The 23,587-nt window shown below is 31.8% G+C and overlaps 1 protein-coding gene across 3 annotated transcripts; it reads right to left on the bottom strand.

The window, feature by feature from the left end:
- Nucleotides 1-722: 722 nt before the first annotated feature.
- Nucleotides 723-23,369, bottom strand: Fzr1_0 (fizzy-related protein homolog). Of its 3 annotated transcripts, none has more exons than XM_011183396.3 (7): nt 22,749-23,369; nt 17,066-17,501; nt 13,874-14,126; nt 2,788-2,898; nt 2,594-2,716; nt 2,307-2,441; nt 723-2,212 (listed from the first exon to the last, which is right to left on the bottom strand). In XM_011183396.3, the coding sequence occupies exons 2-7, from the start codon at nt 17,185-17,187 to the stop codon at nt 1,520-1,522; spliced, it is 1,437 nt and encodes a 478-aa protein (XP_011181698.1). In that variant the 5' UTR covers nt 17,188-17,501; nt 22,749-23,369; the 3' UTR covers nt 723-1,519. The 3 variants fall into 3 exon arrangements, with proteins under 3 accessions (XP_011181698.1, XP_011181701.1, XP_011181700.1); XM_011183399.3 differs by lacking the exon at nt 22,749-23,369 and adding an exon at nt 19,282-19,418; XM_011183398.3 differs by lacking the exon at nt 22,749-23,369 and adding an exon at nt 17,562-17,741.
- Between the last annotated feature and the right edge of the window lie 218 nt (nt 23,370-23,587).

The following is a 23,587-nucleotide window of genomic DNA, read 5'->3' as shown; positions in this document are numbered from 1 at the left end:
CTGTCTCTTTCTGTTTCATTCACTTTGCTATTAGCTTTCTTATAATAGTTATATGCAATATTTCAACTTTACAATATCATTGAATTTTTGGACTAAATTGTTTTTGTTTTTAAAGAAAATTGAAATATCATTTTTTTATTTACAATCGCACGCATTTCTCAATGTAATTTTATAAATAGGTTGTCTAAATATATACTCATAATTATCATAATTGTATTTCTATGTTATCAGTGCATTTGCATGGCTACACGCAAGTTCTCACTAGAGTGTCTAACAAACTCGTCCAGCAAATGAAAAACGCACTTTTACGCAGTAATTCATTTGGTAAAAGTGTTTACAACAACTCAATTTGTCTTAAAGGTTTTTAAACTTTTAATTATAATTAATAACTAATAATTACTTATTTATAGTAATTGGCAAAAAGCTAGCATAAATGTTGCATTTCACTCAAAGGACATTTTCTCTGCGACAATTTCGATTAGATATTATACAAACTGCGTTTATTTGTTATATAAGCCAATAAATGCAATTTTAAGTAATATAAATCTAAACTGAATTGCAAATTTAACTTTTGCAATATTTAATTTTGCATATAATACAATTCCTTTTTGAAAATGGCGTTGTTTAGTCTGATGTACCACAAGCCTCATACAAAAAAAAATATATATTGTGTTTAAAGAAAAGTTTCTACGAGTTTATAATTATCTTCAAAAACGGAGATAATATATTTTAACATTGCACGTTATTCCAATGTGTTTTTGTTTTTAATGCTAAGTCAAATTACAGTTAATGATATTCAAATAAATTTTTACGTTTCAAACATTTTATAATTACAATTAGTAATCAAGTTAAGCTTCCAATAAAATGTGAACTGTGCATTGTCATTGGCCATATTTTTTTAAGGTTAGGAACTGATAATCTGTTTAGTCAGTATTGAATGATGTGAAAATCGTTAAAAAAAAGCAATAAACAATAAACGCATTCATTCAAGCAACAACAGATTCTTTATGACGTACAAACTGACTCTTGCACAGTGCACTTTTATTTAGAGCTTGAATCATTAATTATGCGCTTATTTCTTCTAATGAAGCAAGTTCTGATACTTTTTAAGTACTTTTAACATATAAATGATTTTTATATCGCTTTCAAACATGTAAACTGCACATAAATATATTTAACAAAAAAGTATATTTTATAAATATTTATGAGAAAATATTTTCATTTATAAAATATACTTTAAAATTTATATAAATATTTTATATAGGGAGTCGAAAGGAAAACTTGCTTCATTAGAGAAAAATTGCCTTTAATTATTTAAAATGCGCTCAGTTGTTCTCAAAAATATAATTTATAATTTTTACGTTAATTTTGTGTATTTTTAATTTTAACTGCGCAAATGCTATTTTTTAATTGTAATTTTTAGCGTTAATTGGATTTTAGTATTAGCTAGCTATAAATGTGCTCAATAAACAAGCAAAATTTTCAACTCCAATTTAATTTCCCACTCGCCAGCAGAAATTTATCTTATATTGGCGAATAAGTTCAGTACAGATTTATTCTCCTTTTGACTGCGCGCTTTGCTGAAGACATTCCAAAACCGTAGCGTCTCATCGCCAGCTCCTGTCACGATTGCCTCACCATCCGGGCTTAATGCCAAATACAGCACGCGATATGAGTGTCCTGTCAGCTTGGCCACTTGTGTCAGTGATGGATATTTCCAAACCAATATTTGATTTTGTGAGTAGCCGTGTGTTGATACCAGCTCAGATGAGTGTTTGGACCATGCCAAATTGCACACTTGCGAACCAGTGTCGACGCACTGCATCGGCTGACCTGTTAGGGTGTTCCAAAAGCGGATGCAACGATCGGCAGTGCCGCCACCACTAGCCAATAAACCATGATGATGTGGTGACCAGGCAATAGCTTTCACCGCTGCCGTATGCTCCGTATACGATTGCACGGGATTCAGCGAATGTTGATTCCACACATATAGACGGTTGTCATTGCCGCCACTTGCTAGATACTGATTGTCCGGTGACCATTTGAGACCGCAAACCTCTTGTCGATGGCCAGCCAAACGACGTTCCGATTGTTGCGCTGGTGTGCGTGTGTCCCGCTGTATTATTAAACGATCACGCGAGCCACTTGACAAAATTTCACCATTCCACGCTAAGGCACCCACTCGTGCGGAATGACCCGTCAATTTATTGATCTAGAAGAAAGAGATGTTGTTGATTCAGTAAATTGCTCTTAATCTCGTATATATTTGAAATATTTGAAGATTGATTGTATGTATGTATACACACCTGTTTACTTGCAGCCACATCCCAAACGGTAACGAAACCGTGATGTGTACCCACCGCCACCAAATTGCCACGCTCATTCCACGACACCGATGTCACGGTATTCGAATCGGTGTTAAGGTCGCATAGGCGTGTTACCTGCAAATTGAAAGTTCAAATGTGCACATCAATTTGACTGATTGAAAATAAATAGTATCTAACAATGACAAAGTTTTTATAATAGCCGCAGGCAAGCAGCAGCTCAAACTTGTTTTTGTTATTATTCATTGAAATTATCATATCATACGTACTTGACTAGTACATGCGCTCCACAGGTAAACACAACTGCCCAGACCGACTGCGAGCACATTTTGTGACGACCAATCGACCAAATTCAAATAAAAATCATCTTGCAGCTCTGGCGCATCCAACACCTGAAAAATATTTAAAATTCATATTTAGCATTCGCATTTCGTACAAATATTTTTTATACTCGAACACTTACCTTGAAGGGTATACGCGATATTTTTCTGGTTGCTTTTCGTGGTGAACGCAACAGCTTTTGACTCTTCGTGCTGACTGGTGAGAGCGAATATGGGCATTGCTCATTGAAATCCTACAAAGAAAGACAAATACAAATAACATTAAGTGTTTGTGGATGAAAGCAGCGAACAAAAATTAGTAATTAACTAATTAAAAGTACAAATAAATAAAACGTTACAGTTAGTTTTTCGAAGTCAAACAATCGGGGTGAAACAGAATCTGCGCATATTAACAAACACAAGCAATTAGCAGTGTTATGCGAAAAGATTGTATTAGCTTGAGAGAGCTTCCGTATTGTTTTTGCCGAGGAAAATATTCTATGAACATATTGAAAGCTTCTGTGGAGCTATTAACAATTGTGAAAAAATAAACAAATTGGCGTGTTCTCCTGCAACTCGTATAGAAACTGCATAATTTGGCTATTTTAAAAGGGGGCTGAATTGGTGAAATCTTAAATAATAATATATGTATATAAATTCATTACATTCTAAGTTCTTTCTGATAACATTTCTAACTAGTAAGTTAAGGGTTAAGATAAAATCGATTTGCTGCGAAATTTAGCATGACGAAAAGATCAATGGAAAAGGCATGTATGTTCATATGTATGCGCTTTGTTTTTATATTTTTGTGCGTAAAGTTCAATTGAGTCTACGCATTTTTATGGAAATCAACTAATGCTTTTTTAACATAATGGACAAATGGGGGAACAGCGGAAAGGTGACACGCGATCAACAATATGCTGTCTATGTAAATATAAAATCGTACGTATGTATGTGAGACACCTATCTAATAGCATTTTATATGCAATGTAAGCGTGTAGCAGCATATCTAGGTATGTATGTATGTAAATGGGAACGGAAACTGTGTCAATGTGTAAAAATTCAAATCAATTCAATTTGATGCATTTCAAGCAGTAAAGAAACTGTAGAAAAAGTAATAAAACACAGAGCAACTGCGATTGTGCATACATACATATGTACATATACGCTAAATATATGCATAGCCAAATGCTATACAGAATAGATTGCAACGACGACTGGTTTAATGCATGAGAAGTTTTGCTTGGATTTGTTTGGACTTTGAACAAAAATAAACTTCACTTATTTAGTAAAAAATGCATTATTTTATTTTGCTTTGCTATTTGTTGTGCTCACACATGTTCATAAAAAAAATTGTTAAAATTATTTTTCTAAAATGTTTCTCATTGTTATTTAAGACTTTTTACACTCTAGGAGGTCTACTTTTCGTGTCAGTTAGCAATTATTGTTTTAGTTTGACAGTTATCAATAAAAAAAATGAGGGTTAAATTAAAATTGATAGTTGACAACAAGTGAACATTTATTGTATTCCATTTAATATTCAATTTGAATTTAGTATTCTTTTATTGATATAAAATAGGTAATTCATGTGCTTAAGGGAGTTCCATTACGTTCTCCAGCAACAGTCATTCACTTGTTCTGGGAAAATATTGGTGGGAATATAAAAGATATCACCGAAGAGGTGTTATAGATATGATAACGTATCGCATTAATGACAATGAAACGGTTTGTCGACATTAAAGCTGAAGTGAGCAAATGCGATATTCTTATATGTTGGGTAACAATATAAATACAGCATATAAACATATACCAACCTCAAAACCGATAAAAACTGAAAAGGGTGGAGTTTCTATGTACCGCAAGTAAACAAAAACAACATTTCCAGATAACAAATGAACTGCATTCTTTTTGTGCTTTCTTCATAAAAGTTATTTATTTTCCGCACTTGTTGCAAAATATTAATATTTTTTAGAATTTATGCTGTAAAAACACTGCGGTTGGATGTGGCTGAATGTGAGTCAACCTTAAAAAATATTTTAATACGAAATGAACTTTTGGTATGATAAAACCGAAAGGAATTTGGGTGTGGAGGTTTCTAATCATTTCTCGGTTTTTTGTGGAGTTTGCATGAGGTAATCAGCTGAGACGCCAAGCTTTAGTTTATGACAAAAAATATATATGTATTATATGTTAGCAAATATTTAACATGTATGTATATGGAGATAAGCAATAATATTTGGGTGTAACTTATGTACATACATATTTGCAAACAAACTGCATTGTGTCACGATTTAAACGCTTTAGAAATCAGTCTACATAAGGGCAGGGCATGTTTAAGCATGTATCGGAAAATATATATTTATAATACAAAAACAAACTAAAACTATTTTAGCCTTAAATCGCAGGAGTGGCAAACGTATTGAACTAATAATTTTGAGCCATATTATTTAGAATCAAAAACATATAAGGAGAATACTACTGATGAAGTCTACTTCATAGACTACGCTTTTAATTGCGTTGATATTTTAAGAAAGCGAGCAAATTTTTGCAAAAACTTTGTAAAACGTTATGAGCCAGTCGAAACACACTAACTTAAGAGAGAAAAATGGCAAATTCCGACCAAAATATTTATAAAAAACTATGGGTGTTCAAAGAGAAAAGAAAATATATATTTTTTCTAACAAAACGAAGTTCTTAGTTACTGGCAAAGGTCAAGATGAGTTTGAATAATATTGAAAGACACATTTCAATCTCATTGAGTATATATGGTAGATCATGAAGTCTTACAGTTGACTTTTGTAATGTATTCGAAAATACACAAATGATATATTATGAAAAGATTCATTTCAATATGTATTCTTCTACCTTATAAATACACGTATGTATATTATATGATAACGGATTTTGTTGTCAACTTTGACAGATTTCAATTGCATGATAAGAACCTTTGTATTATCTGGTATTAAAACATTAACATACAAACACAGCAACATATAAACACATACAAACATGTATGAAAATGCAATAGCTCCATTTGTACATCTGTGCCTAACCTTTATGCGAACGATTATGTTTGTATAGACACACATACATACAACATGTCGTATGTTCAACAAACGTGAATGCTGAAGTGGCTGAAAGGCGTCTGACCGGTGTATTGTTGTGTCTTTTTTCCAGCATTGTTGTATAATTCTCGACTAAGTGACCAAACAAAGTAATATGCACGCTTAAAAAGAACATTAACCTCTTAATTGTCAAAACATGACTACCAACTGCCAAAGCAAAAGGCCAGAAAATACAAATCTCAAACTGTATGCGGAAAAGTGACTAATGAGCACGGTGAGATTATGTACGGAATTCGGTTTGCAATTGTAGTCAGAAAGTTGGCATTATTTGTACACTTGAGCAATGTGTTTCTATGATTGCCACTTTCAATGAGCTTTTGAATAAATCATAATCGCACTTTGAAAGGCATTTTTTCAACATAACATAACTTTAAATAAATAGATTCCAAATACATACAAATATAAATTATTAATTCATATTCATCATTCATACCCACACAGACAATGGAATTCATCAACTTGCAGTATTGGCACGTCTATAGGCTTATTCATAAAAGACAATAAGACAATACGAGTAACTATTTATTTATTTGCTACGAACCAACGTGTTTACAATTACAGTTGCAGCCACGCCTCTGACATTAAAATAACAATAAATTATTCATATTGAAAGCATAATTAGGCTTATCGTATCGTACCATACGTCCATCATATTTATTAAACAAAAGAAATGTACCGACGAAAAAACACTCGTGCCAAAGCACAGCTGCGGTGGTTGTGGTCAAGCCGAAATCGTTGCTCAAATATGAATATATCGAGTATAGATTTATAGTACAGCACTTGTAGGAATGTATGTCGTTGGCAACTTAGCGCATCCACGCCTTCATTTCAAGCCTTGGCTTTGCCTGCTTGGCTTTTGGTCTGCACAAATGATTATTCAATTAAAGTTTTTCCGCCGACAAACAATTTCTTAAATTAATTCACATACTTATTGACCACACTTTGCACATCAATTTTATTGATGCGTTAATTCAATTACAGCAATGACTTCGGATATTAGTTCTTGCTAATTAGAGCATATTAATGTCAATTTGCTGTTCGGGTCGAATGATTGAAGTAACAATCATAAAGGGAAGTGTATATGTATACGTATTTAATCCATGTTTAATAAAAATATTTTAAAAAATAATCAAATGTGAAATCTCAAGAAGTTGTTCAAGTGAGTTGCTATTAATGCTTCTGGTTTAATCTTGAAAAAATAAAGATTAAATATTACTCATATATTTTTTACCAAAATATTATTCATGTTGCATTTATTGCAATATTTTTTGCTTCCATTTTGTCCAACACAATAGAAAAATACGCATTTTGAATGCACTTATCGCATAATCCGACGACGAAAAGGTCATTCGGAGTCAAGTTCGAACTGTAAAGCGAATGGCCCATAAAATTCATTGTTTTCTTCTGTCAAAAATAGTCGAATCAGCGGTTTTTCATTGTTCTAAGCTCATTGTAGACATACACAGATGTTGAAGAACCGGTATGGTTGACTACACTGCATTGGGAACAGGAAATAGAATGGCTACTGGCATGACAAAATCTCGTATAAAATCTATGAGCAGTTTTGAGTCGAACGTCAATTCTAGTACTCAAGCACAAATTATAGGAAACACACGCATTACATTAGTACATTTACAAATCCACCTTATTTTCACTTGAGATGCCACTTTAAGAATTGGCGAAGTGTTAACCTCTAAGCATAGTTTGCCAAGTACTTTGGAATTATGCTTTTCGCAACTATTATGAAAATGAAAATAAGGAAACAACAGAGAAAATCAGCTTATAAAACGAATTCTTTTAAAATTGCCTGTTCGTTTTGCCGAGGTGGCAAATTGTTGAACTCCAAGTAATCAAGGTTAACATTGATTTTCCCACAAATCGGTGGGAACTAACAATGTAAAAAATAAAAACCAATTGAAGATACAATATGTCCAAAAAAAGAAGCGAAAAAAATACAAAGCTTATACTTCATTTGATTTAAACAAAAAAAATATACAATAACAATAACATCACCGAACGGCAGCGAAGCTTGTACTCATCTATCAATATGTTGACTATTCAAATGGTTGTTTTTCATTTTTATTTTTATTTTTTTTGGAGAAAAAAGTTGAACAAGTGGACACATTTATTTTGACTTATATACATTTTATTGTATTCCGAAACCGGAGCTAAAGTAGTGAAGTGAATAAAATGATGGCTTTCATGTTTTTTGCGCGCGCACGTTTCGTTTAGGCCTCTTTCGATTTGGCATGCCCAAGTTGCTGGCTTTATATACATATGTAAGTGAAAGGAAAAAAATTGAAAAATAAAACGAATTTGGCGGGAAGCATTGTGATTCGCGTTTTCGACCAACTTGAGTTTGTCTGTATTGGAGTGTGTGTTAACTTGAATTTATTTGCCGACAGCAACAAGAGGGCGGCGCTTACTGAAATATTTTGGATTTTTTATACTACAATGGATTAAAAGTGAACACAAAAATAAAACACGAAAATTTTATAATAAATTCAAAACCAGTTTGAATGCCGGCAAATGGAGATTAAGTAAATAAATAAAAAAAAATACCTTACATGATTATTATAAAAAAATGAAATAAAAAAGCTTTATATATACATATATATAGTTATAATTCAAGCAGATTAATTACGAAATTAAAACAATATACGAATTTAGTGTACAAGAAAAGTTGAAAAACAAATTAGAAGAACTTACAATTGTTGTAAAGGGTATACAATTTGTTGAATAAACCTTTAGCAGCTTCGGGCAGGTAAAATGGTAAAATAATTTTATGCATAAATTGCTAGCTAAATCTATTTCAAGCGACTAGCAGGTGTGTAGAAAAAACACTAAATTTATGGTAGCTGTTAATGATGTAGATTTCTTATTAACATAAAATAAAAGTGAAGTTTTTCTTAATTTTTTGGTTTTAAATAACACAAAGGGCTCAGATAGTGAGTAAAAAAATTTTAAATTAAATTTTGTAATTTTTTTTAATATATTATAGAATATTAACGGTGTTACAACATTTTCATTTCATTTCATTTTCTTTGATATAACTGAAAAAATGCAATGTTATTTACGAAAGACACCCAAATAGCCGGCGTTATAAAATACGAGCAGTTTTTTTAATTTCCAATTGTACGAAGTCCAAAAATTTAGTTTGAGAAGTGTTTCGGCAATTGAAAGAAGCGCTGCCATAAGTGTATCATATGGAATGAATACTATATTACTAAGGCGATAACATTAATGTAGAAGAATTGTCAAATATTAAAAAAACGAAATTCCCGTTATTTTTTGAGATATATAGAGATATAGAGATTTCATAGTGACCATAGATACCATCTTATAATCTTTCGACGTTTATAAAATGCGCTCATTTTCAGTATAACGCAAATTCGTTATAATATTTGCGATTTCGAAATTCCACAAGAGATTTTTTAGCCAAACCTAAAACTTCTGTTACAGAAAAAATTTAACAGTTGAGGTTCAAGCTGTCATTTGAGCTTATAATCGAGTGAATATTATACATAAAACTATAACGGAACTATAATACATATTAATTGGCATGGTAGCAAGGGTTCCATACCACTGAAATAGGGTGGGAAAATTAGTAAAAAATATATACATATGTATGTATTGTATGTGCATGTGTGTCAATCTTCAATTAAAAGAATATTTAGTGAACTTGTAAACACGCTTGTAACCGATTTCCAGTACAAAACCACATTGGACTCAACAAATTTAACGAACTTAAAAAAGCGAGTTTACGCTGTTTTAATTTAGTTTGTTTCTCTATGGGTTGTTTTCCATACTATGTATGCAGTGGGTGAGCGTGAGCAAAGTTAAATTTTACGACTTTTAATGACATAAATTTTAATTAAATTATGACGACTGCCTACTCATGTTTCGTGTACACGCCTGTCTGTCAATTTTTGAAATGGATTTACATAAAAACTACATAAACACATGCAGAAGTGTACGCATTTTGGTAGGCTTGTCTATCATCTATTGGACGGGCATGTGCCTCTTCTGTGGCATTTGTTGTTGGCTTTGTCGCAATTAGTGCTTTGCTACTGGTATTTTGATGTATGGTAAAAATACTAAGTTGATTATTTATTGGACATACATACATATGTATGTACCCAGAGGCCTAAAAACAGGTGGGTGTGTGATTTAATGTAAGATATATGTTATGTTTGTAACTTCATATATGTAAGTAATGGCGCCAGTATTATTATTGTGGGGAATTTTCGACACTTGTTACAAAAAAGATACATATCTAAAGTGAAAATTCCGAACGAACACGGTGTTGCAAGATTCGAACAAACATGTGTATAAATAAAATTAGAGCTCGGTGCGCACAAGTGTTTATTATTCCTAAACCACAAGAACAGATAAAAATTCAATACAGTTGTAAAGGGTTTATAAATTTGTTAAACCGTCACCTAATCTCGATAAGCAAGTAAGATAACGAGCCATAGCAATAGCAATATATGTATGTAACCGGGACGGCATGGAAACAAGACATTAAAATTTCTGATCACACCTAGTTTATTAAACTTTATTATTATACGAAATGGCCAGGTAAATTCGAATTATCTGCTCGAAAACAAGGTAAGATCAGAGAAACGTGAAAATACGGAATATGTATCGGTGGACACAGACGATCAATTCGGTTACAAAGACAATCAATGACAAGTTTCGAGATTACGATTACACATTCGACTGTATCGAGAAAAAGCTCAATCTGGGCGGAATTATATTTTACAGCTTTTGAAACTTGTGAACCTTATATAGATATCATTGGTATTATTGGAATTTAAACGGTATAAATAACATTAATAAAAAAAAATATTTGAAACAATCTCGAACAAATTTCCACAAAACGACATGAATTTAAAGAGCAACCCCACACACAGTTTTTTAACCGACTCAACAAGCCGCAACAAGAAGCAAATTGAATTATGACTGTGACAAATTTCACTTAGTATAATTGAGTGAAGAAATTTAAAAGACAAACGTGATTGTAAAAGATCAACAAGCAAAGTTTATCGCACAGCAATAGCAATAAATGAGTAACAAAAAACAAAAAATCTCAAACGAAAACGCATGAGCATATCACACACAAAAAGTAAATGTAGAATGTATAACAAACAGATCGTTGAGCAATCTTGGTTGTAATTAAACACAAAAAAAAGATATACGAAACATCTTATCGCGCGTCGTCGCAACATACATGAAAGCAGAACAAAAACAAATTGGATGATGAGGGCGTGTAATATTATGACTTTGGCACATGCTATATGACACATAAAAGAAATAAAACAAAATATGATGAGACGTGAGCAAATTATAGATACTCGAAGCACTCAAAACAAATCGGCATTTAGTGTCAGCGGCGGAGTTGTACCGTCGTCTAAGGCAACACCACTATCCTCCTTCACGTCATCATCGTCAGCGTCAACTCAACGCTCTACTGTCAACGTGTCAACGATGGCGAGCACTTACTTAATGTAAATATTGAACAAATAAATGAACCTCGAAACTATTTAATAAAAAAATCACAGAAAATGCCAAATTTAGAAATGCAAACAAAAGATGCAAACAGCGTTGATGGAATTGAAGTGCTGATGCTGATTTGGCTAAATGGTAAATCTATGTATATTTACATAACTATGCACGGTGTAGATGGAGTGGTTCACAGTTAAGCCAACAAAGAGTGGCAACTACTTCAGTAAAATTAACTGACAGCCATTCAAGCAAACAGTTGAGATTTCCCACAAAAAATGCTAGAGGAAAATATTTACACAGCAGCAGCAGTTACACAACAATGTTTGAAAAGTAGCTTTTTTCAACACGAAAATATCACACAAAAAAAATATCAAAAAATTACAAATTGGAGTTTTTTATTAGAAAATATTTCCTAGAATTTTAGCCAATTTCAACTCTACACAACATCCAAATATATTCCCATTGACAGCTTTAGTAAATAATCTAAAACAAATTTAAAGCATCGGCATACTTTCAGTTCAATTAATCTGAACGCTGAAATGTAGTTCTGTCGAACTACTAATACAATTCAGATCAATGTCAACAAAAATAAAAATGAGTCAAGAGCGGTATTTAGTACTAAATTTAGTTCAAGTTAATGTAAAGAAAAAATGTTTGTTCCGTGAAATTACTCTCTGTATAGTGATAAGGTATGGTAGTTAAATATAATTTAAATGAATTTTAAAAAGAGTACTTCTATAATTATACTTTGTCATAAACACTCTGAACAGTAATTGAACAATTGAAGCAATAAAATACATTTTTTTTTCGTAGAATTATTGAAACTAGGTCAACATATGCTGTAGAATGTGACCTAAATCTCAGTTCACTGAAATGGAAAATATATGCAAGAAATATTTGGCGTTTTCCGATTTTCTTTGTTGATAGCTAATTTTGGAAAACCTAGAACAGTATTTCGTTAAAAAAGAAAATTGAAGATCAGTTTAACAAGTTGAATACACACACTTGTACATATATGAGTATAAGAATTGTTCTCTAATAGGCGAAACGTAAAATAATACACACTAAATAAACAAATTGTTTGACCAAAGCAAAACCACAATATTTTGTCGAGTTCAGTGAGTTTATATGAAATATTGCAGCTCCGTAATAAACAATGTTAACAATTTTAAACTTTAACAGAAAATGAAACGTAAGTAATGCACATACGATACTTGCTTACTTAATTATTTTAATTAAATAATTTCAGAAAAATCTTTCATCGAAATTCAGTGTTTTTTGCTGCCACTCGATAATAAAAATACGACTTTATCTACATAATACAAATACATATGACTGCATATAAATATATAGCTATTGATATCATTAAATACATAGTTATATGTATACAGTATATACATAAGTGCAGAAGCATCTGCACATACGATATTTTAAAAGCTGCGTCTTGCTGATTGCATTTGCAAAACTGTATGAGTTCAATTCAATTTTTTATTAACGTAATTGGATTTGCAGACTACTTTAAATTCCTTTTAGTTAAATTCGTTTTTGCATTACATTTTCCGACATTGATCACTCACTCACAAACTCAATATTAAGAGTCCAAAAAGAGTGCGGAGCTCCGATGTTTACTCAGAAATCCAAATTATAATAACAAAAATTTAATTATCATAAAGAGCCGACCTGAGAAAAAACAATATTTGTAAAAGAACGCGCACTTTTTCGAGACATCTGTAAATACCACATCGCAACTTCTTCTGAATCATATATGGGAATGCCTACTTTGAGTACAGAAGACCTCTGACCTCTTATGACACAATATAAGTAATTACCGTAGTAAAAGAAAATGATGACCGGATGATATCCGGTGACAATTCAAAGAAACGATAATTTTTTTGTGTTGGAAACCGGCTAAGATTTTCAAAATGACTGTATTAGTGGTAGTATCTTATGAAAGTAGTCTCTTATGAAGTAAGTGTATGCATGGCACAAAAGACGGTACAAAAAGCAACTACAAAACTTTCCAAACAAATCAATTTGACTTTTCTGCTTAACACCGTTCGAACTATAAAATTATATGTGGTCCTCACTACATCTGAAGTATACTTTGGCTTCAACGCGTGCTTCAAAGAACTTTAAGTTGAAAGATTAAAGAACCCACTGATATGTATTAGTAAATGTTTTCTAATTTGAAGAAATTTATTTCAACAGTTCAACAGAAATGCAAAATAATCACTCGCTTTAAGAGACGTTTTATGATGTGTGGTACTTTAAGAGGCTTCGTGTGAATCGAGTATATACATATAGAGTTTATTTATCTTATATTATTTTAGCTTGGCGTTGACTGCATAATGCAATATTAAACAAACATTAAGCTCATATTTTTGTGTATATATGAATATTTACCATAATAAATACGATATGCAGTTACTCGTAAATAACTTGCCTTCATGGCATGCATTTGAATTATATGCGCATTCATATATTACAAATAAAAAAATAAGTATTTAAGTTATGTTTAATATATTTATATGAATTGTGAAATTAATGCGCTATCGTGCCGTTCAGCTCAGACGCTTTGTGGCGACATTGAACTCACCTGTTTGGTCGGTGATTGGTACTTGAATAGACTTCGTTTCGCTGCTGGCGTGTAGGTGTTCTCATTACGCTCATCACTAACCGCCTTAACGTCCTCGATGGCGGTGCCGAGCAGTTCGTTCTTTAATAGACAGGAATATGCTAAGCTATCACGAGCAGATTCACCGCAGTCACGTTGCTTTTTACTCGTCTGCGGTGAATTCTCATTCGATTTATTTATGGATGCGAAATTTGTTTGCCAATTGTTGTTGGCTCTGTGAAAGGAAAGATGATGGAAATCTTTAAAAATCGTAAATATAAAAATTAAATTAATACAGTTGAAGCTACTAAATATTAGCAATAATATTAACGTTTTAAATAATTATCAATAAATGATTCATTTGTAATGCAAATCCACGAATTGAGAAACGGTAAATCTACTTCCGCTGCACACAATTTTTATTCATATTTTATTCAATTTATATTCCTTTGTAGCAAGTTTTTTCCACTATTCTTTCATACAATTCTTACGCACGTCAATAATTTGACCCTATGCTACCCACAGGTGTGACTAGGTGCACGCCAATACCTCTCCACCGCGTGCAGCGCCTGCCATGCGTACTTTCTTCCAAACATTTTTTGGTTTTGGATTATTTATTGAAGGTGGAAGTACAATGTATCAAATAAGCTTGTGGCCACACGGCTTGAATTCTCAATTAGCTGACGATTTAATTTAAAATATTTACCGAAAGGTGAATGGGAAGCAGCACAAAATAAAAAAAATACAAATTTAATATATTTAAGCATGCAGGTTTGCATGTGTGCAGTCCGTGCTGTGTTGATTCGGCGTAAAACGCGATTCAGCCGTATTAACATTGCAAATGGAAAAACATTTTGGATTGCTGTGGCAAAAGAAAAGCTACTAAAGCGATATTTTCCACACATTAAACCTTTAAAAATCAGTTGAATTGAGTGCATTAAATATATTTTATTTCGTTATAATTCTTATTAGTTAGCTTGAGTCAGCAGTTAAATGCTTAAATTAGACTCAGTGGCATTGCAGTTTTTTGTTTTGTTTTTCTCTTGTCTCACTTGGCATTATTCACGTTTCGCATTGCACGTTTTGCATGTTGTAGCGCAAATTTTAAACATTTGAGTTGGCAATAAATGTGTGCCTGTGTTGTGTGCATGAAATATTGAAAATATTAAAAGGCTAATGGATTTGTGCAGTGTTTGACTCAAAGTTACCTTGCAATAGCCAAGGTAATGTGCATTTGATTTTAATTAAAATCTTTGTCACATTTGTTTCAAATGAAATAGAATTGCTCGACTAGCATGCATATCAAATTGCTGTGCATACATACATAAATTTCGATTACACATGTGCTTTAAATAGAATAATTGGTTTTATTATGGTAGATAATATTTTAAATTAAAAATATTGCATAAAGGTATAACTGTTTATTGGTTAGAATGAAAATGTGTATACTATGATGTTTGTAATGCTATAAAATAATCAAGATATACATATATGTAAATGTTTTGAAAATGGAAACGATCCAGATAATAATATGAATTTATTTCACGGGATATCGAAATCGGAAATATTACGATTAAAATCAAGAGATTAAAAAAAAATATATTTTAATATATTATTATTTTTTTTTTTAAATACATACAATAAAATATTTTATTTAAACCATTCCGTATATCAAAGATATATATTTAAACATAAGCTTTGTTAGTTGGTACTATTCATCTATTTTTCTTTCGCTTAATTAAAAATGTGTTATCTTAAAAAATTTACCAAACCCATCACTGATAGTACAGTAGAAAAAGGTTTAAGGTGTGAATAGAACAATTCAACCGTTAAAGGTCTATTTTCAAAAAACTAATCATTTTTATGTTCTAAACTCTGAGGTTATCAATACTAGTTATAGCTCCCGTAAACCTGATGACTGCTAAAGATGTCAGCCGAAAAATAAAAGCCGAAAGCGGTATTGTCTAATAAACGTTAAAACAAAATCTGTTTAATTGCATATTTTTTTTACAGAAACACTTTGCTTTGCGCTTTATACGCTGTTGTAGTCATATTGAGTAACTCAAAAACTTCCGGGTAGATCGCTGAAGCGTAGATTTCCTGCTTATAAGAGTGCATTACAGTCAAGTGTCTGCATGTGCGTGTACACGTATGTTGGAAAAGTATAAAGTCGTTGTAATTGTATACGTGTAAAAGCAGTTAGCAGTTAAATTTCTACAGACCCATGTCAGCCAAAGCAGTCGGTGGTTAATGATGAAAACAGTTAAAATTGCTCGACCAACAGCACGATATGACGATGTGAAAAAGTGGAAAATGTGGATGTGAGCAACGAACCGGTAAGCCTTGTTAATAACACGGCATTCTATATAAAATCTACTTTATGCACGCTTGTACGAACCACAAATTTATACAAACACACAGACATACACACAGAAATAGATATGTATGTATGTAAATTTGTTCTGGTATGTAGCACAGAAAAGTAGAAAATGAAAATAGTAAACGGGGAAATTAAATTTCTCAACACTTTATTGTGTTTACTCTTTGAGACTTTACGAGATCGTTGAACTTGACGCAGTTGTGCTACTTCATAGAGTTACAAGTCACTATGCATGCGCATGGGTGTGTAATTCGAAGCAGAACGATAGACGGATATGTATTTACCACAAATGGAAAATTGAATTTGCGTTTGGTAAATCTAGCGTCCATTAAACTTTGATTTTCCAGGGGTCACAAGAACCAGTCTTTATCAGTATATGTATAAAAAACAGAAAACTTAAATTATCGCTAAACCGCCAGAATAGATGTGTATATGAAAATGATTTGAAAATATGAAAAATATTTGATTTTAAAAGGCATATAACAGTGATCTAACGAAAGATCCAATCGGAATTTTATAAAGCATTTTATTGGACTATTAACGAAAGAATCGAAATTACGCTGTCAATTTCGAATTTTAAGAATTACAATAAAATAAATCCAAAGCATTATCCAATAACTAATATGTTGTTATTTCTTTAAAATTTTCATTTGATGATCACAGTCTTTTTAAAGTGTCAATATTTTGATTTCGAAATCGAACTTAAGGAATCTCATTACTTGCTAGTAGTATTGACCGCTTAAACATAAAACTTCGACAAAATATCTTTAGAACACTTGTGATTTAACACTTACCTGCATGGTATGAATCTGTCGAGCGATGTTGATGTTGAGGCTGCTTCGAAGGAGTTGAAAAGATTTCGAGCGACCGGACTGCAATGTTTCAGTATACGTTTCTCATAATCAGGACTGAACATTTTCCAAAATTATATATTTTTAAACTTGCGGTTTGTGGTTTATGTATGTTATCAAAAGGAATGTTTATAAAATATATGCGATTTTTATCTATATATTTTAGATTTAATTACGCATACACAACTAAACATATATGTAGATTTCTATACGTTTGTATAAGCTTGTTGCAGTAAACCCCAATAAATTCCAATAAACTTCAAGTTAAAATATATAAATATATAAGTTTGTATATATATTTGGAACTAAATCACACACATGAGTTATATTTAGATTTCGATGACGCGGCCCAAAGTGACTTGTTATGCGTGAGACCGATCTGCAACGAAAGAAATTCAATGGTTAGATATTTTCAAGATATTTATCAACAATTTACAACCTATTTCATGCATATGTATGTAAATTATAGAAAATGACTATTAGAATTAACGGCAGGTAAATCAATTTATCAAAGTCACATAATATATTTAAGTCAGCTTAAATATATTTGTTCAACCACGAGGCCTACATGTTGTTTGGAGCGTTTTTTATGTTACAAACGTTATAATGACAGCACGTTCACCACGTTTTTTTTTCTTTGGGGCTCTGGTGCGAGTAGGCAACACCTTACGTGCAAGAAAGAAAATATCAAAAAGCTACTTAAGAGTATATAGGTATGTAAGTGTATGTTTGTGTGGTCATATTTACTTTGGCATGCGGTGAGTTATGTACAAATATAAATGTAAGACAGCGAGAGCGAACCACGTACTAAACAAACTCTACTTTGACAATCATTCAAGATCACTCGTGGTCACACTAATCACAGCACTTTAATTCGTAGTGAGAATGGTAGGAATCATGTGTTGAATTTTTAATTGCTAAAGCTTGTACTCATTTCTTATTTAAGACTTAGACAATTTACGCTCAATTACATAAATAACTACATGCTTCTGAATTGTGTATTAGTGTAGCTTGAGAAATGCCCTTTAGAATGTCATGTAAATAGAGCACAGAAAGTCCTTACTTTTTAACTGTTATAATTGGAGTTTCCGATTTGTTGTTGTCTTATATTCAAATTGGTCTTAACATCAAAAATAGCACTATGTTATAATTTTATCGCAACAAAGATTTATAATTTGTAGTTTGTGGAGATTTTATCACACATAAAGCTCGTTAGTGACAAAATAAACTTCCTACAAAAAAATTTTGAGAAATAAGTCAAAATAATAATCTCTCGTTTACTACCTTTGTCAATTAAAGTGTCCTCGCTTTAATTACGCTTTCCAAAATTCTTAAATATTTGCATAAATTGTTGTTTTCATTAAGTGTCTTAGCTGACGAAAAGCCTCTTTCAGGTAAAGTAGGCGATTAGAGTGGAGTATTGATAAACACATATGTATGTATGCATATGAATATTCCGTACGTATATTATTTTTTTTTTGTTACATGAATACATTAATTTAATGAACTCTCCACCTCTTTCTAAATATCGGCCTTTTCTGTCGGTGAATTTATTTTCGAAACCTAATCTTAGTACGAAATATTTCACTTCTACTATTCGAATTTTCGCTTTGTACACATACTTATGTCCATGTTTGTATGAAATCATTGAATTTCCGAAAATAAAACAAATGCTCACGATTACTCTGAAACAATTGAGTGTGTTCATTTCATAGCGGAGGAAGTATCAACTAAATTTATTTAGGTTTCTGTTTACCTACTAACAGGTTAATTGTTGTCACTGCGCCTGTACACTACATCACAAAAGCTAACTGATAAGGTTTTTTCGTATTTTTCGGAGCGTTCCCAAATTACTCACAAAAGGTTAAAAGAATATGAGTGTTTTCATACTGCTGCGAATAATCTACGTATTTAGTTTATTAATTTTGTATAATATGGTTTGAAAACTGAAAATAACTTTTTTTTCGGTTTGAAAATTATTATTTTTTCCGCTTAATGTTGCACTAAGTTTCCTTATTAGTTACTTTTAAAACCACATCAACTCAAAAGTTTTGACGTTTCCTTTTATATGAAACGTGTATATTATATAAATAATACCACAACTATAATATTAAAATTCGCATTGGTATTTACTAAAAATTACACAAAACCACACTTACTTATTTATTTTTTTAAGTTAATGAGTAAACATAAATTATGTCTGCTGGAATTGTTCACTTTATTTTAGAAAATGCACCGTCTTGCTGCTATGACTTTTATTGACAACTGAAGTGTAAATTAGCCAGTAACCTGTTATAACTAAAAAAAAAAAACCTGCAATACATATTTATAAGGAATGCATGTGATAACACACTACATAAGCGTATAACAACATACGCATCTATGTACACAATATACATATCTATTTGTTTCATAAATGGGGGCGTTTACTTATCTACTGCAATTTACTGTCTGGTGTACATTATGGTTTCCATAGCATAGGTAACACTTGTTTATACTTAATATGTAGTTGCATACCAAATCTATTTACACTTGAGTACATACAGAGTGTATACTTATAAAAATATATGTATGTGTGTAAATATACAAACAATATGGATTTGTTGATCAAAAAACAACTGCAGCAAACAAAATCTATTATCAGTAGTGGTGACGTCAAAGGAAAAACATTTAGTCATACATGCATAAATAAAAACTTGTTATAACGGGTGATTTTTTTGAGGTTAGGATTTTCATGCATTAGTATTTGACAGATCACGTGGGATTTCAGACATGGTGTCAAAGAGAAAGATGCTCAGTATGCTTTGACATTTCATCATGAATAGACTTACTAACGAGCAACGCTTGCAAATCATTGAATTTTATTACCAAAATCAGTGTTCGGTTCGAAATGTGTTTATCGACAAATTTTGTTCAGCGATGAGGCTCATTTCTGGTTGAATGGCTACGTAAATAAGCAAAATTGCCGCATTTGGGGTGAAGAGCAACCAGAAGCCGTTCAAGAACTGCCCATGCATCCCGAAAAATGCACTGTTTGGTGTGGTTTGTACGCTGGTGGAATCATTGGACTGTATTTTTTCAAAGATGCTGTTGGACGCAACGTTACGGTGAATGGCGATCGCTATCGTTCGATGCTAACAAACTTTTTGTTGCCAAAAATGGAAGAACTGAACTTGGTTGACATGTGGTTTCAACAAGATGGCGCTACATGCCACACAGCTCGCGATTCTATGGCCATTTTGAGGGAAAACTTCGGAGAACAATTCATCTCAAGAAATGGACCCGTAAGTTGGCCACCAAGATCATGCGATTTAACGCCTTTAGACTATTTTTTGTGGGGCTACGTCAAGTCTAAAGTCTACAGAAATAAGCCAGCAACTATTCCAGCTTTGGAAGACAACATTTCCGAAGAAATTCGGGCTATTCCGGCCGAAATGCTCGAAAAAGTTGCCCAAAATTGGACTTTCCGAATGGACCACCTAAGACGCAGCCGCGGTCAACATTTAAATGAAATTATCTTCAAAAAGTAAATGTCATGAACCAATCTAACGTTTCAAATAAAGAACCGATGAGATTTTGCAAATTTTATGCGTTTTTTTTTTTTTTAAAAGTTATCAAGCTCTTAAAAAATCACCCTATATTATACTACATATATAAAATATAGCGCGTGGACATTTGAATGCATTTGATAACAATGGAAAAGAGTCAGACCGAGTATACTTTTATGATATTTATGTTTGAACAAATGCATTTGTATACTTTGTGTATTCAAGTATTTTTTATATAAATCATCATTTCGGAATTTGAAATTTGGTAAATAAAACCACATACGAACATTGACTGATTAATAGTGGAACTTGTTTTTGGATCTATTTTTTCTGATTTCATTTTTTTATATTTGCTTTTAGAAGAAGAAGTATGAATAAAAGCTTCTAAATATAAATTGAATTATATATGACATTGTATAGCACTTTACCACGTAGATTTAGATATTAACATATATGTATATACATATGTATGTATAAAGCAATTACTTTAAATTGTATTTAAACGTTATCACATATGTCCTTACTGATAAGCTCTAACCTCATATTAAAAATTCTAAATGTACCTATGCATACGTTGTAAATACAGGTGAATGACAAAACCACCGATAAACGAAAGAGATAATTACGAGACAATATTATTAGAATCTATAACATCTAAATAGTAAAAAAACAATTTCATAAAAGTTGAAAATGTACTTAAATACTTGTACATTCTTATTCAATATATTGTTAATATATTATATTAAAATAATAAAGCACTGAACCGAACACACTGATGTGTACTGAATAGTTAAAAGACCATACATATGCATTTACTAGTACTCATTGTTGTGTGTTATCAAATCATGTGGTTTGAATTTCACATTTTTAGCGGTTAGCATTTTTGATAAGAAACAATTGATTATAGATTATGGTATATTTCTCACGATATTAGATGCACTGATTTTTATCCAAGATATTCACCAAAAAAGTCACATTTAATTATAACATTTAATAGCACTCTAAAATATTATGTACAGTTCTGAGCATAATAATTGCGGCAGGTGGAACTCGAATTTCTATAACTCGAAGATCTCCCTAACTCGAACTTTTGCATTCGCAATAGCGTTCAGAAATCAAATTTCATACAAATTTCCTTCCATAACTCGAACTTCTATAACTCGAAGTACTCCACAACTCGAACTCTTGAATTGGCAATGGAAGTAAAATTTCATACAAATTGCTTTCCATAATACAAAATTTAAAATCTTACTATCGAAGCAGAATTTTAAAAGAGTCCCTTTATTCATATGGAGGCTAACAAAAAAATGGTATTACACTTATGGATATCATAAATCAAGTAACAAAGCCAGGGGATACAGACGTCAAGAGCGACAATAACAAAGACCAACAACAAACAAAATTACAGAATACATGCTTTAACGTATGATTATAAAACTTTATGCTTTTAACTGTGTATAAATTTATATTTTACAACCTTTTGAAATTTTTTTGGTTTTAATGAAAAATTCTATAAATCGAAGTCTCTCTAACTCGAACTTTTTTTGTGGATTTTGGTGATTCGTGTTAGAGAAGTTCCACTGTATATAGTTAACTCAATGAAAAACATATTTTATATTCTTTAAGACATACGGAGTCAAATTATTACCGATAGCGGAAGAGGAGTTCAAATATCAAAATATATACAGTGGAACTTCCATAACTCAAACTTCCTTAATTCGAAGTTCTCCATAACTCAAACTCTTGAATTGGCAATATGTATAAGTCAAATTTCATACAAATTTCCTTCCATAAATCGAACTTTTCGTCCAGGACATAATACAAAATTTAAATTTATATCTACATTAATGAACATTTGAATCAAATAATTTTCATGCACTTAATTTCAAAGTAAATAATACATACGGTGTTTGTGTGCAGGAGTGTCTATAGTGTATATTTATTAATATGGCAAACTTTTAACTTAATATTAATGTGGTAATACATACAAATGCGAAGGACATTGGACAGTATAAGCACAAACAAACATATAATTTGTTGCAACTTATCGATCCGTTTGCTGGACCAACAACCCTTACCTGAATTCACTTTTCGATTTCACCCCACCTCTCGCGTGTTATTTACAACTGCAGTAATAACCCACGATACACCCCCTTTGGTTTAGGTTTAGGTTTGCTTGTGTAATTTTTTTTACGTTTTTCTTACGTCTTATAAACAAACAAGTACAGAGCTGATGATAGTTCGTTCACTCTATATTTATATATAGTTTTTAATTTATTTTTAAAACATTCCTCTTGAAATATACAATATGCTTAAACTTCACAGCAGACAAATCACTTTTCTTGGATAAAATATAGGTATGTATGTATATGTATGACACAATTGTGGAAAATCGAGAAAATATCCCCCAAGCACTAGTTTTTCCACGGATGCGCGTTAAATTTTCTTCGCTTGGCTTACGTTCGCGACGCTTTATACAATCGGTTCAGTAAGAGGATACTGTACGAACTTATGTTTTCACACTAAATAATAAATTAATGAATGTTCATAAACCGAATTGTTTCCCGTATGTTTATGGTTTTCAGAAATTTTCCAATTGACAAAAACTACGAGACACGAACGAAGCGGTAGAAACTTAACAAATGTAGACAAATCAAATCGCTTGCACTTCTCGCTGTTCTCTTTTTTTGGCTGTCAATTTATTGACAGTTACGAAATGCATTTGTGTTGGTGAGATGAGAGCATTTTTTCAAAACTCTTTTAGTATAACTGACATTTAAGCATTCATTGTGAATGAGTACCCAGTGTCGCATTGGAAATCACTTTATATACCAAATATTAAAGTAGTAAATCTAATTAGATTGTGGTGAAAATGAGAATTGAAGTGAGGTAAAAGCTATCCTAAACCAATTTATAT

Source organism: Zeugodacus cucurbitae, chromosome 5, assembly GCF_028554725.1.
Source record: "Zeugodacus cucurbitae isolate PBARC_wt_2022May chromosome 5, idZeuCucr1.2, whole genome shotgun sequence".
NCBI classification, from domain to species: domain Eukaryota; kingdom Metazoa; phylum Arthropoda; class Insecta; order Diptera; family Tephritidae; genus Zeugodacus; species Zeugodacus cucurbitae.
This window is presented reverse-complemented; position numbering and strand designations above follow the sequence as displayed.